At 36.1% G+C, this 22,333-nt stretch overlaps 1 protein-coding gene across 1 annotated transcript in view; it reads left to right on the forward strand.

The window, feature by feature from the left end:
• The window catches only part of BABAM2 (BRISC and BRCA1 A complex member 2), a 155,587-nt gene that overhangs the window by 38,840 nt on the left and 94,414 nt on the right, over positions 1–22,333 (forward strand). The window contains exons 5-6 of the mRNA XM_072330985.1: positions 2,712–2,906; positions 7,397–7,471. Coding sequence (XP_072187086.1) covers positions 2,712–2,906; positions 7,397–7,471 — 270 coding nt within the window. The remainder of the gene's footprint in view (positions 1–2,711; positions 2,907–7,396; positions 7,472–22,333) is intronic.

Below are 22,333 nucleotides of genomic sequence, written 5' to 3' on the forward strand. Positions count from 1 at the left end.
TTGCTGAATGAAGGGTATTTAGTGAAGATCCTGGATTCGCACAATTCATTTAATTCCTTCAACTGTAAAACGTAAGCACTGTTTTGATGCAGTGTTCTTGAACTCTTTGAAGCAAGCAGTACTTCAGTTCTACACAGGACAAATAACAATGGATTTCCTCTTACTCTTTTTTTTTTTTTTGTTCTGTAGTGTAATATTTAAAAAACAAAAGGTATGGTTGCATTTAGGTCGGTTATTAAGATATTGTTGGTCATTTCCTTTGATAGAACACTTCTATTGTGTTATAGCAATGTCATTAGGAGGAAAGGTTATTCTCACTTGTCTGGCTGATATCAATACATACTGGCATATTACATCCTCTGGCTTTCTGGAAATGCTTTATTTGAGCAGGAGCTTGGGAACAGGAAATTTAAGGTTATACACAGTCTGGTTTTAGACTGTATGATACAAAATGTGTTTCCTAGAAGACACTAGCTACCTTACAGATTTTCTCTAGTGTTTTTTTTAGAATTGAGTAAGTTTAAATGGTTGGCAATACTTTTTTATTTTTTTTCAAGCTGCTGATGGAAAAAAGGGTAGAAAAAGGCTTTCAGTCACTTGTTGGTATGGATGTGAGGAGCTTACAGGACCTTCATTGCTATTTCACTGTATGAGAACTGTTGGGTCATAACCTGAGCCACTGATTGAGCACCTGGGGAAAGGACCCAGTCAGCCCTGAGAGCACAGGTGAAGGCAATTCAGCTGTGTGACCAGAAGAGGTGGAGCCTGGCTACACCTCTCCTAGACCCCATTTAAGAGCTGACTGCCACTGGGAAGAATCCCTTTCTAGAGATCCCTTCTTTCCCCTGTGAACCTAGCATCTTCTGATATGGGTGAGCAATCTTCTCCTTCCTTTATAGAACTTCCTATTGTACTGTTCCTTCTGTCATCACACCTTTGTTGTAACGCCTTTCCTATCATATTGATCTAAATGCCACGCTCACTCATTCACAATTTACCATGGTCTGTAATATATGTTTTGAGTTTTGGTGATGCTGATATTCTGTAGTATCCTTGCTGTCTAAGAGGAAGAGGGTAGAAAGGATAGTATTCTTTTGTAGATTAGAGTTGTATCTGTATAAGTGATGATGCTGAAAGTAAGAAAGCCATTTTGATAACATCTTAATATATTTGACCTCAGAGAGAAACAGATATGAAGTTGTGAGAAGAGAAAGGAAACATTGTCATCATATGCATGGACTGAAGTCCATGCAAAGTTATGCCAAAGGGTTACACTGAAGGCAACAAAGATAAGAATAATTATAAGCCTTTTGAAATTAAATGGCTGCATCATTAGAGATTAGGTTAAAAGTAGTTTCTGTTGTAGAGCAGAAGGTGCAGAGGGAAAAGTATCAGAAGATAGAACTGTAACTCTTTTTCATTCAGAGTGTGGAGTTGCTTGAAACATTGTTTCAATTTATGATCTTTTTGTAAACCACTTCATATAATTGCGGGGGAACCAGGATTGGAAAGAGCCTGCTCAGACAGAGTTGGATAAAGCGGTTGTTCAGGACTGCTTCCAATCGGGTTTTGAGTGTATCTAAGACTCAATAAGCTCTCCGAGTAACCTGTCCTACTTGTATTTATTAATTCTGGTGTTACATAAAATATTAATAGCTTTTATATTGTAGGGGATGTGTTTTTATCCTGCTTCATTCATGTAGTTACGTTGAAAGCTGACCAAAGGCTGCATGACTGCTAACATGCCCTGAGACCTGTTGAGGACCTAAGTACAAAACATATGGCAGTCTAGGGTTACCGTGTGGTTTTTATATCAGAACTGTCTTGTTCTATTCATACGGAGTAAAGAATGAGCTCTCATTTGACGTTAACACGTACCCATTCCAGCTCAGTCAGAGGCAGGCACATACACTGATGGTGCTAGATATGGCTAGTAACACAAAACCTTCCCAACTAAAACTTACTTTGCAAAGAAGCCTGGTCTAAGTGAGTTCAGAGTGGATGCACTGAGAGATCATGGACTTAGTGCTGACACAGTCACTTTCAAATGTATTAATGTTTATTTATTTTACTTATGTTTCTTGATACATGGTCAACTTGTAATACATCTGCCAGGCAGATGGAAGAGATTTCTGTATGGGTGTCATTTGTGTTAAGGGAATGAATCAAGGCAGTGAAGAGATGATCCCAGTGAAGTAGAGTACAAGGTTGAATCTGTTTGCCATGTCGCTATCAATATAATTTGAGCAGTTAGTTTCCATTGTTAGTGTCAGTTTGGCATAGTCATTTGGCTTTTTTTTTTTTTTTTTTATTCAGTTACTGTTCAGGGTTGTACTTTAATCTTATCATTGTACATTTTATATTGGTTTTTAATTTTATGAATTCAAACTTTTCACGTGCTTGAATGCAGCACTGTTGTTTTGGGGAAGAATGGAATGGTGATTTGAGCTTAGTAGTAATTCCATTATCTGTTTTATGGTAGGTTACTGTATGGGCTCTTATTTCACATTAAGGCTTCCTTTTGCTGTTTAACCTGTTCTCCTTCTAAAGCGTGATATATAACCCTTGACTTTAATATTAAGATTTAATGTTAAGCTTTGACACCAAACTTCCAAATGCATATTTACCTCTGATTTCAATATGGAGAGGAAAATTCTTGTCTTTCTATTGCTGGAAATGAATTCAGTCTCTGTTCTTTTAAAATTCAACAGAATTTGGCTTCTTGGAATCCTTCAAATCCTGAATGCCTCCTGCTTGTTGTGAAAGAGCTCGTGCAGCAGTATCATCAATTTCAGTGCAGCCGATTACGTGAGAGCTCACGTCTCATGTTTGAATATCAGACTTTACTTGAAGAGCCCCAGTATGGAGAAAATATGGAAATCTATGCTGGCAAAAAAAATAACTGGGTAAGCTATTAAGAATTGCTGCTAAAAAGCTGTTAGTGATCCTTTAATTTTAGCAAATGACCGTTCTTGGTTTAGAAAACCAGGTTGTTTGTGTGCATCTCCTTGCTTTGTTTCCAATGAACATAACTTATTTGACTCAGCTCACTTTCTGTACACTCTGTTTTGTCCTTTCCAATCATTCCATTACCTTGCTTGAACTAGGTTTTTGAGGTGAGCAACTCTACTTTCAACCTACTGTTAGTTTATCTGATTTATGGATGAACTGAAAAGCTCTTGAAAAGCCTGTGATATTTACAGGGCACAATATGTGGAACTTTGACCTCTGAAGATTTTAGAGGCACAATAACTGAACTGGAATGACACCCTGCTCAGGCAAATCAGCTCTGCTTAGAATAAGAATGTATTACTGTGGTTCCATGTTGAGGTTGAACTGATTTAGTTGATAGTTGCAGTTGCCTGTATCTCACTGCACCTTATCTGAGATGAGTTGTTCCAGGAACCTAAATAGGTGGAAAAAAAGGACTAATTTCCTGCAGGACAGGAGGAGGTGAGATGGGCTAGAGCAGTGACTTTGTAGGGCTGTGTCTTCACATGGCAATCAGACGTTAAACTAGCTCATCTATTTCCTGAAATTGCATCCAGGCAATATACCATGCCACCTCAACCTTCTAAGTGGAGGTCATTGGCAATATAGACATTTGGGTTGGTTTTCAAGTTAACTGTTTATTTATTTATTCTGCCATTTTACCCATTAATAGTGTTTTTATGACTGGAATTTTGGAGTAAGTTATATCTGAAAATACATAATAGTGCTTATGCTGAACACATACCCATCCTACTTTCAGCAGCAGTGTAATCTTGACATATATTATTCTTGAGAAGTAATATCTGATGAAATGGGTGTACTCCGGAAATCAAATTCCAGCATTTCTTTTATCACAGTCTAGAATTCACCTTTGTCACTTTCACTGTCCTTAAGTAACAGATGACATGAGGATTTACAACTCACTGTACTTAATTTCACTTGGCATTATCTTCATCAGAGAATTCCAGATCTCTGTTTCTAAATCAGTACGTTTGCTCTTAAGTGTTATTTTCTGCAGCTGGCATCACAAGTAACTTGCCACATCTGTAAATATCATCAGACAGTTTTACTGAAGTGCTTTCTGTACCCTACTCAGATTTTTATCATCACTGTTGGCAGCTCCAAAGTTGTAGTGGAGATTGTAGGGACCTTTTTTTAATCCTTATGGAAAAACTGTCTACTAAAACTTTTGGATTCTTTCCCCAGTCCTTCGTGACTTTGAAATGTTATCTTAATTTGGCATTGAAATGTTTTCTAAACTTAAAATATTCAAATAAATCGCAAAGACATTTTGAGGCAAATCCTTTCAATTATTTCTAAGCTATCTGAGGTTTCTGTAGCATGTCTCTTTCTTGCTAGTGGGTGGAGACATGGCAGTGATTTTGTTAATCACATTTGCTGGGATGTGATGATGTCCATCTTGCCACTTCATACCTAGGAACTGAATCGCTTGGGCCAATCCTTTTGCTATCACAGAATCACAGAATTGTAGGGGTTGGAAGGGACCACTAGAGATCATCAAGTCCAACCCCCCTGCCAAAGCAGGTTCCCTACACTAGATTGCACAGGTAGGCGTCCAAGCAGGATTTGAATATCTCCAGGGAAGGAGACTCCACAACCCCCCTGGGCAGCCTGTTCCAGTGCTCCGTCATCCTCACTGTGAAGTTCCTCACCCACATTTCTGTGGAACTTCCTATGTTCCAGCTTATGTCCATTTCCCCTTGTCCTGTCTCCTGGCTTTGCTTAATAGCAAAACCAGCTCGCAGAAGAATTTGGATTATTTGCTCTCCTTTTGTGAAAACTTCTGCTGTGTTGCCCCAAACAATGATATCATCAATGTACTGCAGGTGCTCAGGAGCACCACCCTGGTCCAGTACAGTTTGAATCAACCCATGGCAAATGGTTGGGCTGTGTTTCCATCCCTGGGGCAAACGGTTCCAAATATACTGAACGCCCCTCCAAGTGAAGGCAAACTGTGGCCTACATTCTGTGGCTGAAGGAATAGAGAAGAATGCATCGGCAGTGTCAGTAGTGGCATACCATTTGGCTGCTTTTGACTCCAGTTCATACTGGAGTTCTAAAATGCCTGGTGAAGCACTCAGTGTGGGTGTGACCTCATTCAGGCCACAGTAGTCTACCATCAGCCTTCATTCTCCACTGGCTCTATGCACTGGCCATATGGGGCTGTTAAAAGTTGAGTGAGTTTTGCTTATCACTCCCTGGTTCTCCAGCTGGCGAATCATCTCATGAATGGGGAGCAAGGAATCCCTGTTGGTGCGATACTGCCGTCTGTGCATTGTCTTTGTAGCATTCAGTACATGCTGCTCTCTTACTCGTAGCAGCCCCACAACAGACAGATCTTCTGGCAGGCCAGGCAAAACAGCTGCTTAATGTTGTCCATATCTACAGCATCTATTCCAAAGGTCCATCAATACCCCTTAGGATCCTTGGAATGCCCCCTTCCAAGGTAATCAATACCAAGTATACATGGAGTCCCTGGGCCAGTCACAGTAGGATGTTTCTGCTTATTTCAGCCTCCAGCACAGTCAATTCTTGAGAACCCCCAGTCATTCCAGAAATATGGATTGATTCTGTCCCTTTGTGACTTGAGGGCATTAGAGTGCACTGTGCAGTGGTATCCACCAGCGCCTTGTATTTCTGTGGTTCTGATGTGCCAGGCCATCGAATCCACGCAGTCCAATAATCTCTATTATCCCTTGACAGCTGCAGTGCAGCACAATCTTGATTGAATGACATAAAAGATCTGGCCTGCAAGCCCTTATATGCTTTCTTGCCATGAAGCAGCTGATGTTTTGATCAAAGGCCATTTATCTGTTCAGTGTTCACCCTCAGTTCATCAGTCTTGGTCTTTAACCAGAAATCATTTTCTAGATTTTTCTGGCAAATGTTGTATGACATCTATTTTGGAAATGAGGTCCAGACAAGAATCACTGTCTGTTATATCAATCTTGGTCTGATAAAAAAAACCAAGTGCCCCAGTTGATGTCACAACAGTCTTTGTGCTACATGCACCAGAAGTCATTGACTTGCTTCTGTAGGTTGTTGCTGCTGCTCCATTTTGTAGAAGGTATACTTCTGTTATTTCAGGTATATTCCAGGCTTCTGCCTACCTGAGGACACAGCTGTGTGTGCACCAAAAATGATCCTGTCTAAATGTAGTAATGTATTTACACTCAAACTTTTAATGAGTATTGTAATATACACAATTTGTGTGGGTTTTTTTGAAGTTGTTTAATGCAAGTTTCTTGTTACAGTGTTTTTCTTGTTGATTTCTTTGGTAAAACATTTAAAATATTGAAGTAAATTTTAGCTATAGAAAACTAGTTTCAGGAAGTAGTGAAGTAGTACATGTATGTTACTGTGGCAGAACGAATACTGAATATACACATATCTTTGATTTGTCCCTTTGAGTCATAAAATGAGGTATTATGTTTAAGAAATGGCTTGTTATCATACAAATAAATAGCATGTATGTGCAAAAATAAGGCAACGTTAGAACTGAAAAAAGGAACTTGTCTCAAGATTCTGGACTGAGTTGCAAAGAATAAATCTTTAATGCATTTTGCACAGCTAAGTCAATGTAACAAAAGTAGCTGATGTATGTATATGCTGTATGTATGCTTTACTGAATTCCAAAATAGCGGTGGCAAAAAATTAATGCAGAGAAAATCAGACATTTGTTTTTGCAAAAAGAGCCAACTTCATTGCTTCATAACCAGGTGGACAAAGTCTGGTTTTAAGGAAGTGTATGAAACAGAAAGGAAATCCTTTCCATTTCCTTTGCATACGCTTTACGCATAAAAACCATCAATGTGCAGGGGATGCTTGGCGGATTTTCAGTCTAGGTGTTAAGAATCACAAATCTCTGAAAAGAAATGACAGAAAGCATTCTAGCTCAGCTCTTTTGTCTGTGTTTGTTGAGGATGCTTCTGATCCATTCTTATCTTACTCAACTCTTCTTCTGTTATGTGTATCTGTGATTGTGAAGATGCATGTGTTTTGTCACTACGCTCTCAAAACTGTGTCTATTTGCAGGTCTTAATGAACCAGAACCAGAAATGAGTACAAACAAGGCAATTCTGTGTTTAGAACCTAAGTGCAGTCAGATTTTTGTAATGTACATTGTTGCATTCCAACTACTTGTTATTGTTAGCATGCTGGCGATGATTTTTTTATGGTCTTAGAGTGTTTTTGTAATGCCTGTGGAATCTGTAAATTTTCTTTTCATCTTCAGTAATTTCATTGAGAAATGTTCTTTTAAACCTCAGCCCTCCTGCTTGGTATGAGCTCTTACGTGTTTTCTGGTTAATATTTCATCCTCAGAATGTTTGATTTGTAGTTCTTTAGATGCTAGCTCTCATTAGCCTTTTGTTTTTTTCCACAGACTGGTGAATTCTCAGCTCGCTTCCTCTTGAAGTTGCCTGTAGATTTCAGCAATATTCCTACATATCTTCTCAAGGTAAAATGAATGTCTAAGTTGACAGTATTTGTTGAGAGAATATGAATTATTGAAATGTTCTTAGTAGCTATTTTGACATTCTTGCCCTCCTCCTCTTCAAGAAATTGAAAATGCACCATTTCTAAACCTAATTGGATTGTATTTTGGAAATATGGTATTAAACAAACTGTTGTGTGGCATTCTGCTTTACCAAATAGTAAACATATATTTGTTACTCTGAAGGACACTGAAGAAGATTGCATGGAATACCAGTGTTATCTGGCATTTTTAATGAACAATCAAATTGCACCAGTAATCTTGCTAGTAGAAGCAGAAAAATAAACTAAATATGCCACTTCTTAACAGGGATTTGTTGCCCTATTTGAAAACAAATACTTATGACAAGATCTGAATGCATTGGTATTTACTTTTCTTCATTCACTTACAAAAAACACTAAATTGAAAAGATACGAAACCTAATTTTAGTGAGGATGTAGGACAATGGAATTTTGGTGTGTGTTAGAAATACAAGCTCTTCTCTATTTGCTAGTAAAGGAAAAAAAAGAATTGTGGTGAACTACTAACATGGAATAATTTGAAATGAGTGGTTTTCACAGCAGGCGGACATCGCTCTTTCAAGCAGTTATTGTGGAAGCTCATCATAAAGTCAATGTTGTATGCAGAGAAAACAGAGAGATCTATTATTAACGTTAGAATAAAGTGCCAGAACAAGGTTTGAGTCTGCTGATGTTAGGAGCAGGCATCTTTCTTTAAACTGCATGTCTGTCTCCTCAACTTTTTACTCTTAAATGTTTGGAAAGGAAGACAGCTACCTAATGTTTAGCAGCTAATATATTGAGAAGAAAATGTCAATGTAGATCCTGTTAGCTTCTCTTCGTTTTTTTGTTAGAATTCTTCAATTACTGTTAACTCACAGTTGCAAGTGTGAATCTTCAGTGATTCTCCAAATAATTTCTTTAGCTAAAAACCATGAACATAAAACCAGATACAACTGTAATCTAACTGAAATTCTGTAGCCTGAGGTCAGCACCCTGTGATCTCTAACTTCTGCAGAATACATGCTGAGTAGAACCTGTTCCTGATTTTCTCAAAAGCCTCCAAATATTTTCAGTTCCTTGCTGTGTTCATCATAACAGCCCTGGCAGCTTCTGTTGTTCATCAGAGCCTTCTCTATGCACTTGATGGGGACAGTCAGATCTGAGAGGATTGGCAAGGCCTTGCATTTAGAAGGATGCGGCAACAATTTACCTGGACAGCTGCTTGTTTATGATTGGCTTCTGTAAGGCCATGTAGAAAAAAGGAGGCTGTTGTAGGCAAACTTCTATCTGCAAAATTCTATTCTGCCTGAGCATTGAGTGGCATGTTTTCCAGGAATATTGGTGAAGAATTTCAGGATGTGCATAGCCATTGAATTCCCTAGCTTTGTTCACAGAGCTTTCCTACACCTCAGTTCAGCCTCTAAAGAAATGAAACAATTTGGGACTGGAAGGTGTTGTGTGACTTACTTAAGTCTCATCACGTAGGAATCCTGTGATAGAAGTGGGTTTTTTTTTTTTTCCAAAGGAGTAGAGTTTTAATGTGTGTTAATTCACCTTACCTGCCTCCCCATATCATGTTTGCTGCCACTTGCTTTAAGCAAGATTGATATTCTGTGAATAGATTGGTGTTACACCTCTGCATCCTAGGGTATTATTCACCCCGAGTACTCAATGATTCAGTAGTCTGAAGGAAAATGTGTTTATCTGTATGCGTGTATAGATTGTGTGATGTGAAAATGTGTGCACGAGAGGCAGCTGAATCAAAGTTTCCAATCTACCTTTATTTTGACCTTTCTAAAATCGTAACGTCTTAGTGTTGCAGTTTTAAAGTTAATATGTTTTTGTATGGAATATCCCATTTGTTTGTTGTTATTCTTTTCAAATAACATGCCCTTTTTGATGCGCAATATGCTGAAGAAATCCCTGGGTTTCTTAGACTTCTAATTTGCAAAATAAAAGATAACTGTCTGTGGTAGGAGAGTGATGTTTAGTCTGGATGAATAGCCACAGGAGAAGAAATATGGCTTCATTTCAGTGGTGTTTGTTGACAGCAAAAAAACGTTTGATTCAGGCTCTGACATGGATTATGACATACTACACTCAGTAGCAGGCATGGATCCCTTTTGCCTTTAGTGTCTTGTGTTCTGACATTATTAACTGTCATCTCCTGTGGCAGCAATACAAATGTAGATAGTTGAGATAGTTAAGCTCCAAGTAGTCCACATTTCCAAAGGTATTTTGTTAAAATGTATTTTCTCTTTAGCCATACATGCCTTTCTGTTTTTATTTTTACTTAATGAGATTTTAGACCTAAACAGATCTGTGGCTTTTGTAATAAAATCAGAATTCATTTACAATGATATCTGCTGGTTGGCACCAAGGCTGCTTGCAGAATGATGGTGCATGACTGAGGATCCATTGATGCAGAGGAAGCAGTTGTCAGTATATTATCCTGAAAGGTGGAAGAGCAGTCAGTAACTGAAGGCTGTTAGTGTATTAATGTCAGAGGTGCAGAACTGAATGCTGTGTTTCAATTATGTGCTAGTCTGCAGCCAGTCTTATAATGTGCAGTACTTTCTCTGTAATGATTTATGGAGTTCAAACCCATGTTATACTTTCTCTGCCACAAGTTCTTTTTTTTTTTTAATGTTTAATTAATGTTACTTGTATTAAAATCTGGTGAGCGTTATTTTTGCCTCATTAATCCCAGTTAACTCATTGATTTGCAATGCTCCTCTGCAGTATTTATCAATTTCATTAGGTAATCATGTGAGAAATATGACTTTAAAGCTTTATATAATAAGATAATATTCAAGTTTGAAAAAGCTCTGTAGCATTACAGAATCTTTGGAATTCTTGAAAATACACTCCTCATTCTTTACATTTTCCTTTATCAGTTTTGTATTGATGGTGGTGAGAATATTTTCCTTATGACGACTAAAAATTTGAAGCTGTAACAAGAGTTGAGTTGTTATGCACTTGAAAGGCTGATTTACCAGGTTATTCTAAAGATTTTTGCTGCATTAAATTTAAATTTCAGTTCATGTGTGCACATGCTTTATGGAAAGTAGCTGAGTCCGTGAAGAAGAGCAAGAATGATTAAGAGAGCAGCACAGAGCACAGTGCCTCCCTTTGAATTCTTAAATTTTACTCAGTGTTCTTCTGGTAGAACTTATTAGGAAGCAAAATGGCAGTTGTAGGAATGTCTGTGGCAGGTAAAACTCTATTCAGAAGTTTTCTTGGTGTATCCTTCTTACTGGAAACAAAAAGTAACATAATTCATTATCCATGCTGACCAATCAATTAGCAAGGAATGTTAGTTTTCAGTGTAAATGCGTATCTGGGCAAAGAGACGTTTTCATGTTGTTTTTCCACTTTCCAAAATTATACCTTCATACAAGATTTAAATGCAGGTCTTTGTATTGACTTTTTCTTACACAAATCTGTTTGACATAAATGAAAATTGTAAGCATTGAACTACAGAGTCAAGCTGGTGGCTCAAACTACTGCACGGTTTGTTACTGAGCAGCCTTTCATTAAGGTTCTCTTACTTGAGAAGAAGTTGGCTCTGCTTCAGGAAAATATTTACGTATGTATCTGTTTACTCATATATTTTCCCTTTCCATTCTTTGAAGTGAGATTTTTGATTGGCACACTCATTTTGACTAGAATTCTTTTCTTTTGGCTGCAAATTTTGCCCTAGTGTTGGTAAAAGGGACTCTTCACTGTTTGTTTAGTTTCATAGTTGATCAGTCACAGGGACTTGTGTTATCATAGTGATAGGGCACTAAACATCACTAGCGCAGTAATTTCCTAACTGTAGTGAATTATATGACTGTAGCACAGTTGCTGAAAATGAGTGGACTTCCAAGCATGTTGCCAGTTATGCTGCAGATAACAGGACATTTAGGTACTTTTTATTATTTTGTTTTTAAGGTATTTGTTTAGTAGTAAATGCCCTGATTATCAGCTCCTCCTTATAAGTGATTTTTAATGTATTGATTTCCTTCCTGTTTTTATGTGCCTGGTTGTTGTGCCCTACTGAATAGCCAGTATCTGGACCAGTTCAGCTATGATGCTGTACCCAGTAGCCTTCAAACGATTTCTTATTATTGGAGTGTAAAGGAAATACACGGAGCAGACATAATTTCTTTTTCTTTTCTTTTTCTTTTTTTTTTTTTTTTTCTTTTTGTAGAAGGCTTATTCTAATACTAAACTTCTTTTTCTGAAGAGATTTTTTGTGATGACCACTGGATTCATTGCATATCTTTCAGAACTGAAACAAATAACAAACATTGTCTAGACACATTGCCAGGGGCAAAACAGTTGTGTATTAGCCTGTCAATGGATAAGGCTTATCCTCATGTTCAAATTGAAAGATAAGAACTTATTTGTGTTTTTCCTTACTGTGATTTCATCATTTAGAAGTCTGTTAAGGACTTCAGTGCAATGTCTGTTTATCATGTAGACCAAATTCCAGATGCTGTGAGAAGTCAGTAATATGTGCAGGTGTTTGATAAATCAGCTGGAGTAGACAAAAAACATAACTACAGTGTGCAGGATTAGGGGAAACTTTTCCTGGATGGTTGGTTTTTTTTTGTGTTTTTTATTTACTATTTTGATTTAGCAACTGACTCTGATTTAGGCTTGGCAGCATTTAACCTTTATGTAACATTGCTGCAAATAACAAAATACAAGTGTATTTGTGTAAAAAGTTACCCGTGCTGTTTAACTCAAATTTTTGAGCTAAATGTTCTGAAAAAATGTAATATTAGCCTATATTGTAGACTTTCTTTTAAACTTAATTTGATTTTTGTTGCAAGGTAAAATCTGATGCTTAGTGTCACAATGTCAATGGCAAGGAATTAGTGTCCAGAATCTGATTTCAACTTTTTACACTGCTTTCTTTCACCCTGAGCTGAGCAGCTGCCTCTCAAAATAGCATCAAATATTATGCAGTAAATACTATCAGCGGATCTTGCCTTAATGTAGGTGATGGACCTATATGTCTTCTGAAGCTTGTCATGCCTGTGGAGCCAGCTGCCATTTTACCTCTCTTACAACTCAGGAAACTGACAGGTGGATAAGACTCATGGGTAACCCTTAGGTTCATAATACTTTGACTGTGCTTTCCACAGGGGTTTTATAAGCTGGTACGCAGATTGCTAGTAATCTCCTATTACTTAAACCTAGGTGACAGAAGCATAAATTTAACTGCCAAAATTGCTTTCCTGATCTTGGGATGTAATGTAAGCAGTCTAAGTGAATACATGGAGTTCACTAGGAGATATCAACATGTCATTCAATAGATTCAGTACCAGCATTAAATTTATTAAACTGAATATAAAAATGACAAAGATTGTTTAGATTTCTTCTGTTAATAGTTTAAAGGCCAACTTTATAGCATGCAATTATAATGAGCCATTGAGATTTTAGATTATAACTAGGTCTGTGCAAGTTAGTACTGGCAGCGTTTGAAACAGAACAGTTTGTAGTAGCTGAAGCCAGTAAATCATATGATCTAGAAGCCATGAAAATGAATGTAACCTATGTGTGGAAGGCATTTATCAAGAAGAGATATCGTTGATGCCTGCCTCTTGTAGGCATCCTTGTATCCCACTCCTGAAAATCTGCAGTTTTACTGCCTGCTTTTTTCACCAGAAAGTACTGAAGGGAGTACCTTCAAGTAAGCATTTGCCTTCCTCAGTGTCAAAGTACCATCCTGTTGATGAAAGCATATGGACTCCAGGCAGGGGGCTTATGTTGTGTGTGAAGAAACAACAACAACAACAAATATTGTAATAATTAAAAAAACCCAACAGTATTGTGATAATTTTTAAAAATTCTCCACGTCATGGAGTGTTTCAGGCAGTTTAAGAAGCTGTCAGAAGTGATTTACTGGTGATAAAATATTTAGTACTGTTTGCTTTTTTAATAATAGCTTGAAAACGACCTGTGTTATAGTTGTGAAGGCTTTGTTTTATGTATTTTTAGGGATGTTTCAGTGTTCGCTGTTGGTAAAACTGTAAAGTCTTACTTATTCTACAGTATAAAAGCATTATTCTACTTTTATTACTGCGGTCAAATTATTAACCTTATAGAGCATTGCTGAGTAGTTCGGTCTTCTTTGCTTTGACAGAGTCTATTGGTTCTGGAGTATTTCTGATGCTAGAGGTAAAACGTTACTGCTATAATCCAAAGGAGCTTCAGATACACTTACAGAAATTGCATTTTACTTAAGTCATCCTATAATGATTTTATTCTAATATCTGCTGCCCCAAAATCAAGGGAACCAAAACCCTCTGAAATATACTTTTTAATCAGAATAGGTTGTATTTGAATTTCATAAATGGTTCGTTTTCTTTTGTTCTCTATGTGCTACCATCAACTTTTTCACAACAACGTGATTTGTTTGCAGTAACAGGTTAGTCAAACCACGCTAAAACTTAGTAGTGTCAGGAGCACCTTAAGCTCCATATGCTGGAAGCCAAGAGCAATTTTTAGAATAATCTTTTTCTATAATTTATTGGCAGATTTTACTAATAAGATCTGTCATCTGGAACAGCTCATTCTGCACAGCTGATGATTTTTACAGTTTATGATCTTAATGTGAATCACAATCTGCAATCAACTGTATTTCTGATGGCAGTTATATTTAAACGTTTTCTTTTTATAATGCAATAGTAAAGAGCCACCATATCCAGTGTTAGATCTCATGTAAATCATATACATTTCTAGGTTTTCCTTAATGTAATGAAGTATTAATTTGATATTGGTAGAAATGATTTTTAAGAAATTTTTAGATTTTTTTTTAAGAAAGAAAAGAATGGAAGTTGAATAAAAACAAGTTAAAAAAAATCAGCTTCTGAAGTTGATACACCTCTTTGTGTATGGTGGGAAAGCTTATAGCATGTTATTTTGCATGACTTGGTTCAGGTTTACTGCCTTGTTAGGGCTTGTAATTTATACTATTGCTCTACATTAGCATTGTATGCATTGCATAGGAAGAATGGAATTCAATACCTGTAAAAATAATTGCAGATTATTACATAATGGTGGTGCTTGTTTCATCTGTCATGGTCCACCCATACTATGCAAATCAGGCAGTATACAGCAGTCATAAACTGAAAAGAGGATTTTGAGATTTTTTTCTTTCTTTTAGTTCCCACTTGACATTTCTTCTTGAGAGGAACAGTATTAAGAAGTTGTGGAGCATATAATATGAGCGTAGCGATAATCTGTGAAGACATTAACCAGCAGATCACATTTTAGTAGTGCATAAAGCATGACGGTAAGGCGTCAGATTTCACTGCTGAGCCTGCAGTTTTTTTCTTTCTGCCTTCCTTGGACTTCAGATCAGGGCTTGTATCCTCCAGAAGCTCATATTTGAGTTTTTAAAGTCAATTTTAAGTACAAGAACTTCACTGCTGTAGTGATTCTTATTTCTGGCTCTCAGGTTACTAAGTTATGCCTGTGTTCTTAAAGAATAGCAGTAACATGATTGTATATGTGTACGATGATTTGATATGGTACTTAGTTGTTCTTGGTTTGGATTCTGTAATTTATACTGCTAACCTTTTCCTGTTAAATGCACCAACTGCAGTGGTGACTATCAGTCTGTGTTTTTGTTGTTGTTTACTGTATCAGAAATAAATGAAACCCACTGTGTTTACACTGATCCCTTTTATTCAATTTCATAGGTTTAAAGATTTAAGCCAAAACTATTAAAGTTTTACTGCTGAGTCAAATGCTCTCAACAGTATATTTTCTGAGATTGAGGGATCCGTCATGTTTATTTTTGTTCAGATGGTACTGAAAATGTCATTGGTTATGACATTATGAAGAGTAAAAGAAAATTCATCAGGTTGTTGTGCCATTTTGCATCCGTGTTAAGAAAAGAACACACAGATATTCTCCACTAATTGCTAATGAATGTGGGTTTTTTTTGTCTCTCTCAAGCTGTACATTTCTACAGTAGATTCTGTATAAGAAAGGATTTGTTTTTTTTTTTTATATAAGATACATGTAGGTATTTTTGGTTTAGGAGGTAACTTTAGATTGGGAAAGCTAAAAGCAAAGCTGCCTTGTCCAGCGGCATCTCGGTGAGAGAGTAAAAGATTAATAAAACTCAGACCTTTTGATTGTCTGGTTCTTTGTTTCAGTATTTTTTCATGCTAGAACTTGTATATGTTGTGTGCTGGGACCTGTAATGATTGCAGGCAGCATGTCCATGGCAGAGATGTGGCAGTGGAGAAGAAGACTAATTTGCCTTTACTGCGTACCATTAGGTGCACTCCTTAGGTGTTAACAGGTTACCATGACATCAGAGTTCAAGTAAAAAGGTGCCCATGAATTAAATGTCAGTTTTCAGTTGTGCCATGAGCTGTCTGGAGAGCAGATAAAATATTATAATATATCCACTTAATATCGGTAGGAAATACTTCTGCTAAAGGAGGATTGTGAATGGAGTTAAACTAACTGTATCCCTTCAGCTTTTGTCTGTCTTTGACATTTTCGTTATTTGCTTATTTGCATTAGCATTGGCCATACATTACTGAAATATGTGCATTTTTATAAATATAAATATTTTATTATTTGGAGATAGCAGATATTCCGTGTTGTACTGGTTCTAGAAAAATATTAGACAAATGTGACTGATGTGTTGACTAAAACTGATGACTGACTGATGATACGTAAATAATCAGCTACTCATTTGCAAGAACCCTGAGGACAATGTGTTGGTTAACAGAGAATAAACAAACTTATTCCAAATTATTATTTTTGCTGCTTAGCATTTGTAGCATGCCTTAGATAAACTCACTAATTCTATCTCATTGTACCTTGATTCATTGCTTTCTGTAAGCAATGAATGTTACTTAATTTCCATGTTACTATTGTAGATGGTTAGATTAGCTCTCCCATGGAGGCCATGTTATACATTGGTTACCATTTTGACACTCTATAGGTATTGTCTCTTTTTATCTGCATAACCTGGATGAAAATAGTAACTGAATATATCACAAATGATTATTTTATGCATCATCACAGTAATTGTGACATATGGGAGAGGAGGAGAACTCCATTTTTTTGACAAAAGCACAGAGGAAATGAGTGCTTGCAGATTTGCTGTAGAATCCTGACCCATGAGTAGAACTTGTCCAAGGCCTTAACCAGAAGGACATTCTTCTCCTGACTCTTTTTTATAAACATAGCAATTCATCACAATTACAATGAGGAATCATTCAGGTCCAGTGCAATTGTGCATGCTTTTCTTGAATTAAAAAAATGGACTAATTCTGTCAGCAAGCAAAATTCTATGACTTCAGAGTTGTATGTGGTTATTCTCGTGGGCCACCACCAATGAACATTTTTAATTTGTCATCCATTAACATTCTCTACTGTACATTAATGACCTTGAGTCTCTTAAGTTCCTGTTGATTTTAGTTCTTGTGGACACTTCTTAACATTTGGACAGTAATTTAGAAGATGTTATATTGACTAATTTAATTGGCCTTTTCCATTGCAAAATTAAATGTTGCTTTTTTTCTTTTTCTACCAAACCTGTATAATTAAAACAACAAAAGGGCCTAGAAATTAGGGTTCAGAATCCTGCCTATTGGTTTAAGCAATCGAATGCATGAAGATTTTATTTCTGAAAGGTATGAGGAGCTTCCTGAGTGCCACTGACTTGAATGAGAATGAACCAGTACATATTACTAGGTTCTTGTTAATACATTGTGGAACTTGGTTGAATGGAATGCACCTTTTGCAATGGCTAGAAGGTATAAAATATCTTTCTTCCAGAGTTCACAAAGCACAGCAGTGTTCTGAATTACAGAAAAACATTTCAACTGTTTTACTGATTAAAAAGAAGGAATAAAATTGGAAAAGGAAACAAAAGACACAGAACAAAGAGTGGAATACTTAAAATTTGACTTGCTGTCTGACAGTCCTCTCAGAACAAGAAATAACTAAGAGAAAATCTTATTTTTATATTCTCTACCCTACAGTTTTCATCTTTCTTAACAAACGAAATGCTTGTTTCATAGGTAGAATGCAGTTCTGTTTGTCCATTTTGTTCTATGCATAGCAAGTATATTGACAGTGTATGTAAATTGCTTTTAAAATAGCTTTGTTCTATGTAACTAACGTTGATTACACAAGAGCTCATGAGTAGAAGTCTTTTATCTTGTATTAATCGTTCATTTTAGAATAGTAACTTAAACTATTCTTGCAAATTTCAACTTCATTTTTGTGTTTAAAATATGTTACCATCACTGAGACATTTAATGGCTGGCAAATAAATAGATAAGTATTGGGTAATAAAGAATGCAAGAATTATTTACAACAAGCATGTAGCCTGAAAAAAGGATTTGTGTCACTTGTTTGCTAGGTCTAAAGGGCTATGGTGCTAATAATATCAGACTCTAGAGCTGCATGATTCATGAGCTCTCCTAAAACAAAAGTAATGTTGGAATTAAATTAGTAGAGGGATTATTCTGGTTGCAGTACCAAATATTCTATGATAAGTATTGAATTTATACAAGGGTTGCATTTTAGGATTGTGTTTGACTGTATGGCAGCAGATTAAGACATTTCTTTTTTCTTTTTTTAATTTCATGTTGCTAGTTCCTTCTTGAAAAGATGTGTGATCAGACTACAGCCCAGTTTATAGGCCTTCAGGCAATGCTACTATCAGATTTGGGAGACCATGCCTGTTAAGGCAATGTAGAGGCATATATTATTTATCTGACTCATGTAGGGCAGTATTGCAGTCTGAGAATTATTTTTCCTTCACTACTTTATTTATAAATCTTCTGCAAGTAGCTGAATAACCCTTGCCTGAATGGTGGTGCAGAGAGCATTATGCTTGCAATACAAAAATATTGAGGGGTGTAACTGTAATAAATAGTGTGTTGATAAAATGCTTCATTACTTCATCAAAACGAAGAATAAAACTAAGAAGGCAATATAATACAACTAAGAGTCATAGTGAGCCTAGTAAGAGAAAACATGCTTATAAACTTGAGAAATGGCAGTCTTGTAGGTTTGTAGAGTTGTATTTCTGGGAAACTTGGAAAATCTGAAGCAAGCTGTGTAAACAGGATGTAAGAAAAAAAAGTGCTCTCCAGTTCAACAAGATAAAAGGTGAGCACGTGCTTAGTAGGACTGCTCATATGGAGCAAGGCGTTGTGTGCAGTTTTCTGACAAACACAGATGTGTCAAGATTTTCAGTAAAGAGCCTGTCTGTGAGCTGGAAAATAATGAAGCTTCATTACGTACAAGGTTAGTCCCTTGACTCTACTCTTTGCACTGTGTCATCATGGTTTTCCTGTGGCCGTTTCTCAAGTGAGATGATGGAAAGTGCTTTTAGCTGATGGGGCCACTAGTTGCTAACTGTTCATCACTGTTACCATGATAGCTAATGTGAAGAGAACAATTTCGAAGAATCAGTGATATGTTTTTAGTATGAAGACAGCTTAATGGTTCCTTTTGATATGGAAAAGCTATTTTGGGTTGGACAGGAAAGGCAAGAGTTTGAATTTGTAAAGAAAAATGAATAATCTGTATGTTATGGTAGTTAGGCACAGTTTTGGAAGACACTATCAATTAAGATATTTACAGCTATACAAAATACATTAGAGTGCTTTCTGAATCACCGAGAGTGGTGACAAATCTTACCTGTCCATCTCCGTGTTCTAATTTAAGATTCTTTGAAAAATGTACTGTGAGATTCTGCTTAAAATTCTGGCAGTTTAGTGCATGTAAACTTTTACAAACATTAGTTTGACACTTTTACAGTACTTTTATCTTCGTATATTTATGTGCTGCTTCTGTGCATTCCAATTGTTGCAAAACTATTACGTGGAGAATTAAATATAGGAAAATTCCCATTTTCTTGTTTTTAAATATATATATATATATTTTCAGGGCATTTTATGCAGCCATTAGTTGCAAACCCACTTCTAACATGCTGAAATATAAGTGTATGGCAAATAATGGATCAATGCTTGCTGAGAAAAGAATGTTTAAAGATGGATGAAAATATCTCAACACTGTCGTGTTAAGTAACTGTCTGCTAATATATTAATTCCGTGATTTTAATGGACTCCTTCCCTGATTAATCAATGACCTTATTCTCCTAAGCATATCTGTCAGGACTTGTCTTCCTAACAAATCTTTGAGCCTGGAGCATGTAGGGCTTCATCCTCATCTTCAAACTGTGTTAAGTCAAAAAAAAACACAACACACTGTGGTAATGTGGGCATCGCTTGTCCAAGAACATTAAGAACCTTGGTCAGGATCTTTTTAACCATAAAAGGCTGCATGTTATGCTTTCTTGTTTTGTATAAGTTGGAAGGGAGTGAAAAAAAATACAGAAGGAATTTTTATTACAGAGAACTATTTCCCTTCAAATAGTACACGAAGGAATAGTGTGTCTGAAAAAAGATTTCCTTGGCAAGGGAAGCACTGCTATGAACTACATGTTGTTGCTGATAAATGTTTTAACTGTAGGTGAATAATATATTTAAAATCCAGGTTTGGCAAACTGCAGAAACACGATAAAGTTAATTTTTAGACAGCTACTTATTTTTTTTATCTGTTTGTGTTAATCTTTCTGTGGGTACCATACCTGATAGTTGCTTCTAAGTTTCTTATATGTGAGGATTATTACCAATGGCAAGTGGTTAGAAGCTTACCTGGAAAGCAAAAAAAGCAAATGAACTTTGTTCAATGTGCTTGCTGGAATCTGCGGAAGAGAGTTTTTCAAAGTAGTTCCACACTGGTGGGATACAGATGTGTATTATTAAAATACTTTTCTAATGCTTTTCTTTTGAGCAAGTATTTTCCTAGACATTAACATTATTTATGGTGGGAAAGGATGCATTTTGTTTTAAGAAATTGTCACATCATTGAAATAGAAAGTTGAGGACCAATTAACCACTTCTAGTTTTTCATTCACCTTCTAGAGTGCATTTCAAGTTTATCAGTATTAACAATATTCTACTTAATCTCAAGTAAAACTTATGTGATGTAGGATTTCACATTAATATGTTTTATTGTTGCATCTTTAAATTTCTATAGAGCATTACAGTTATTTGGAGGTATTGCATGCTGAAAAGGCAAGTAGGTAACGTTCTAGTAAGTGTGTGTAATATGTGATTGTAATTTCACAACAGCAAAGACTCGGAAGAGCACTTGTCTTATTTTCAGAAGAGGAAAATGACAACAAAGTTTGCTTATTTCATCTGTATTTTACTATAGTGTGCTCTTTAGGAGCTTAGTATGTTACAAATAAAAGATTGAAAATTTAGATTTTGATCAATGAAAGGTCTACAAGTATATGAATAAGTATAAAGTAAGGACTGTATATTGCCGTGTGAATTTTTTTGAATGATGATATGGCTTGAGTGAATGTGCCTTTTTCAGTTTTTCTTCCACAAATTCAGTGAGTAAGAATGCAGTTAATTGGATGTTTGCATTAGTGTACAGGAAATAGATTAGGAAGTACATTATAGTTGCTCAAATATTTTTCCCTGATTTGTGGAGATATTCCATCATATTTCTTGTTATAGTGAAGAATTGGCTAGTAGATCCAATTCCCTGTGTTTTTGTTAGAAAAAAAACAAGAGGTTTCTGGTCCTGAAAAGTAATCAAGGCACAGAGTATTATGAGTCCTGTTATGAAACCAGTTGCATGCAATTTCTTAAAACCATGTATTTCAGATGCCTTTCTAGAAAGACTGTTCTAATGGCTCACTTTGTGGAGTTCTGACTAGTCAAGAGCTGGCTGAGGTCTTTAGGACAGCTGTATTCTGTGCTCATTGAAGTCAACAGGAACATGATTAGAGAACTATATTCGTAAACATAGATTTTCAAACCATCTGAAGTATGAACTTTAATTATATGGCATTGCGTAGAAAGGCTTCTTTGTGTTATGTGCTTGTTCTGTGTTTCAGAGGGATAAATACATACAAAAATAGAGGGTGTGCGAAGGCAGCAAAACTGGTTCAGACAGATAAAAGCATTTGAAGTGGTGTCTTTTTCACCATTAGTAGTTTACAGTTTTTCTCAATACTGCTGCATCAATATTATGAATCCTACCTTCAAGGGTGCATCACTCCTACAAAAGCTGAAATTTGACTCACCAGAGGAATTACTACTTTATTCTTTTCGTTTCAAAATATTTTTTTTACTATCATTGAAAGCTTTTTGATAGTGGAAATGTTTCTGCGACTTGAAATTTTGTTGTGGGTTTATTTAGTTAGTTAGTTAGCTTGTGAAGCAGTAATTAAAAGGAATTATATTAATACTCTCTTCTACAGAGATGCAGGACTTGAAATCTAAAAGCTGAAAAATACTGGCTTACACCCGATAAAACTTCTATCCTTAGTAAGATGTATTAATATCCACATTTTGAAATTGGGGAATTGGTACAAAGTTCTTCTAGAGTCATACAATATCAGAACAAAATAGATTTTGGTATTTACCAGTTTCAAGCCATGGAGTATCAAATATGATAATTACTTTATCTGCTAATTTTTCTTGTGGCTGTCGACCTAAATTTAGTATGTTACTTATTAATAGGTGAGTACAGGCTGTTCTGTGTGCTAGTCTTTGTCCATTTAAGTATTTGTTTATCATGGTTGAACTTTACACAATTTAAAGAGCTGTCATTCAGTACATGCTTTTAAATTTTTAAGTAATGTCTTCTGATGCAGCAGTGTTGGAAGGAGGGAGGAAATGAGTATTTTTAATCATTTCGCACTGAAAAGACTTGAAAGACTTCTTTTAAACCTTGTTTGATTTTAGTCCAGAGATAC

This window comes from Excalfactoria chinensis, chromosome 3 (assembly GCF_039878825.1).
Source record: "Excalfactoria chinensis isolate bCotChi1 chromosome 3, bCotChi1.hap2, whole genome shotgun sequence".
NCBI lineage: Eukaryota > Metazoa > Chordata > Aves > Galliformes > Phasianidae > Excalfactoria > Excalfactoria chinensis.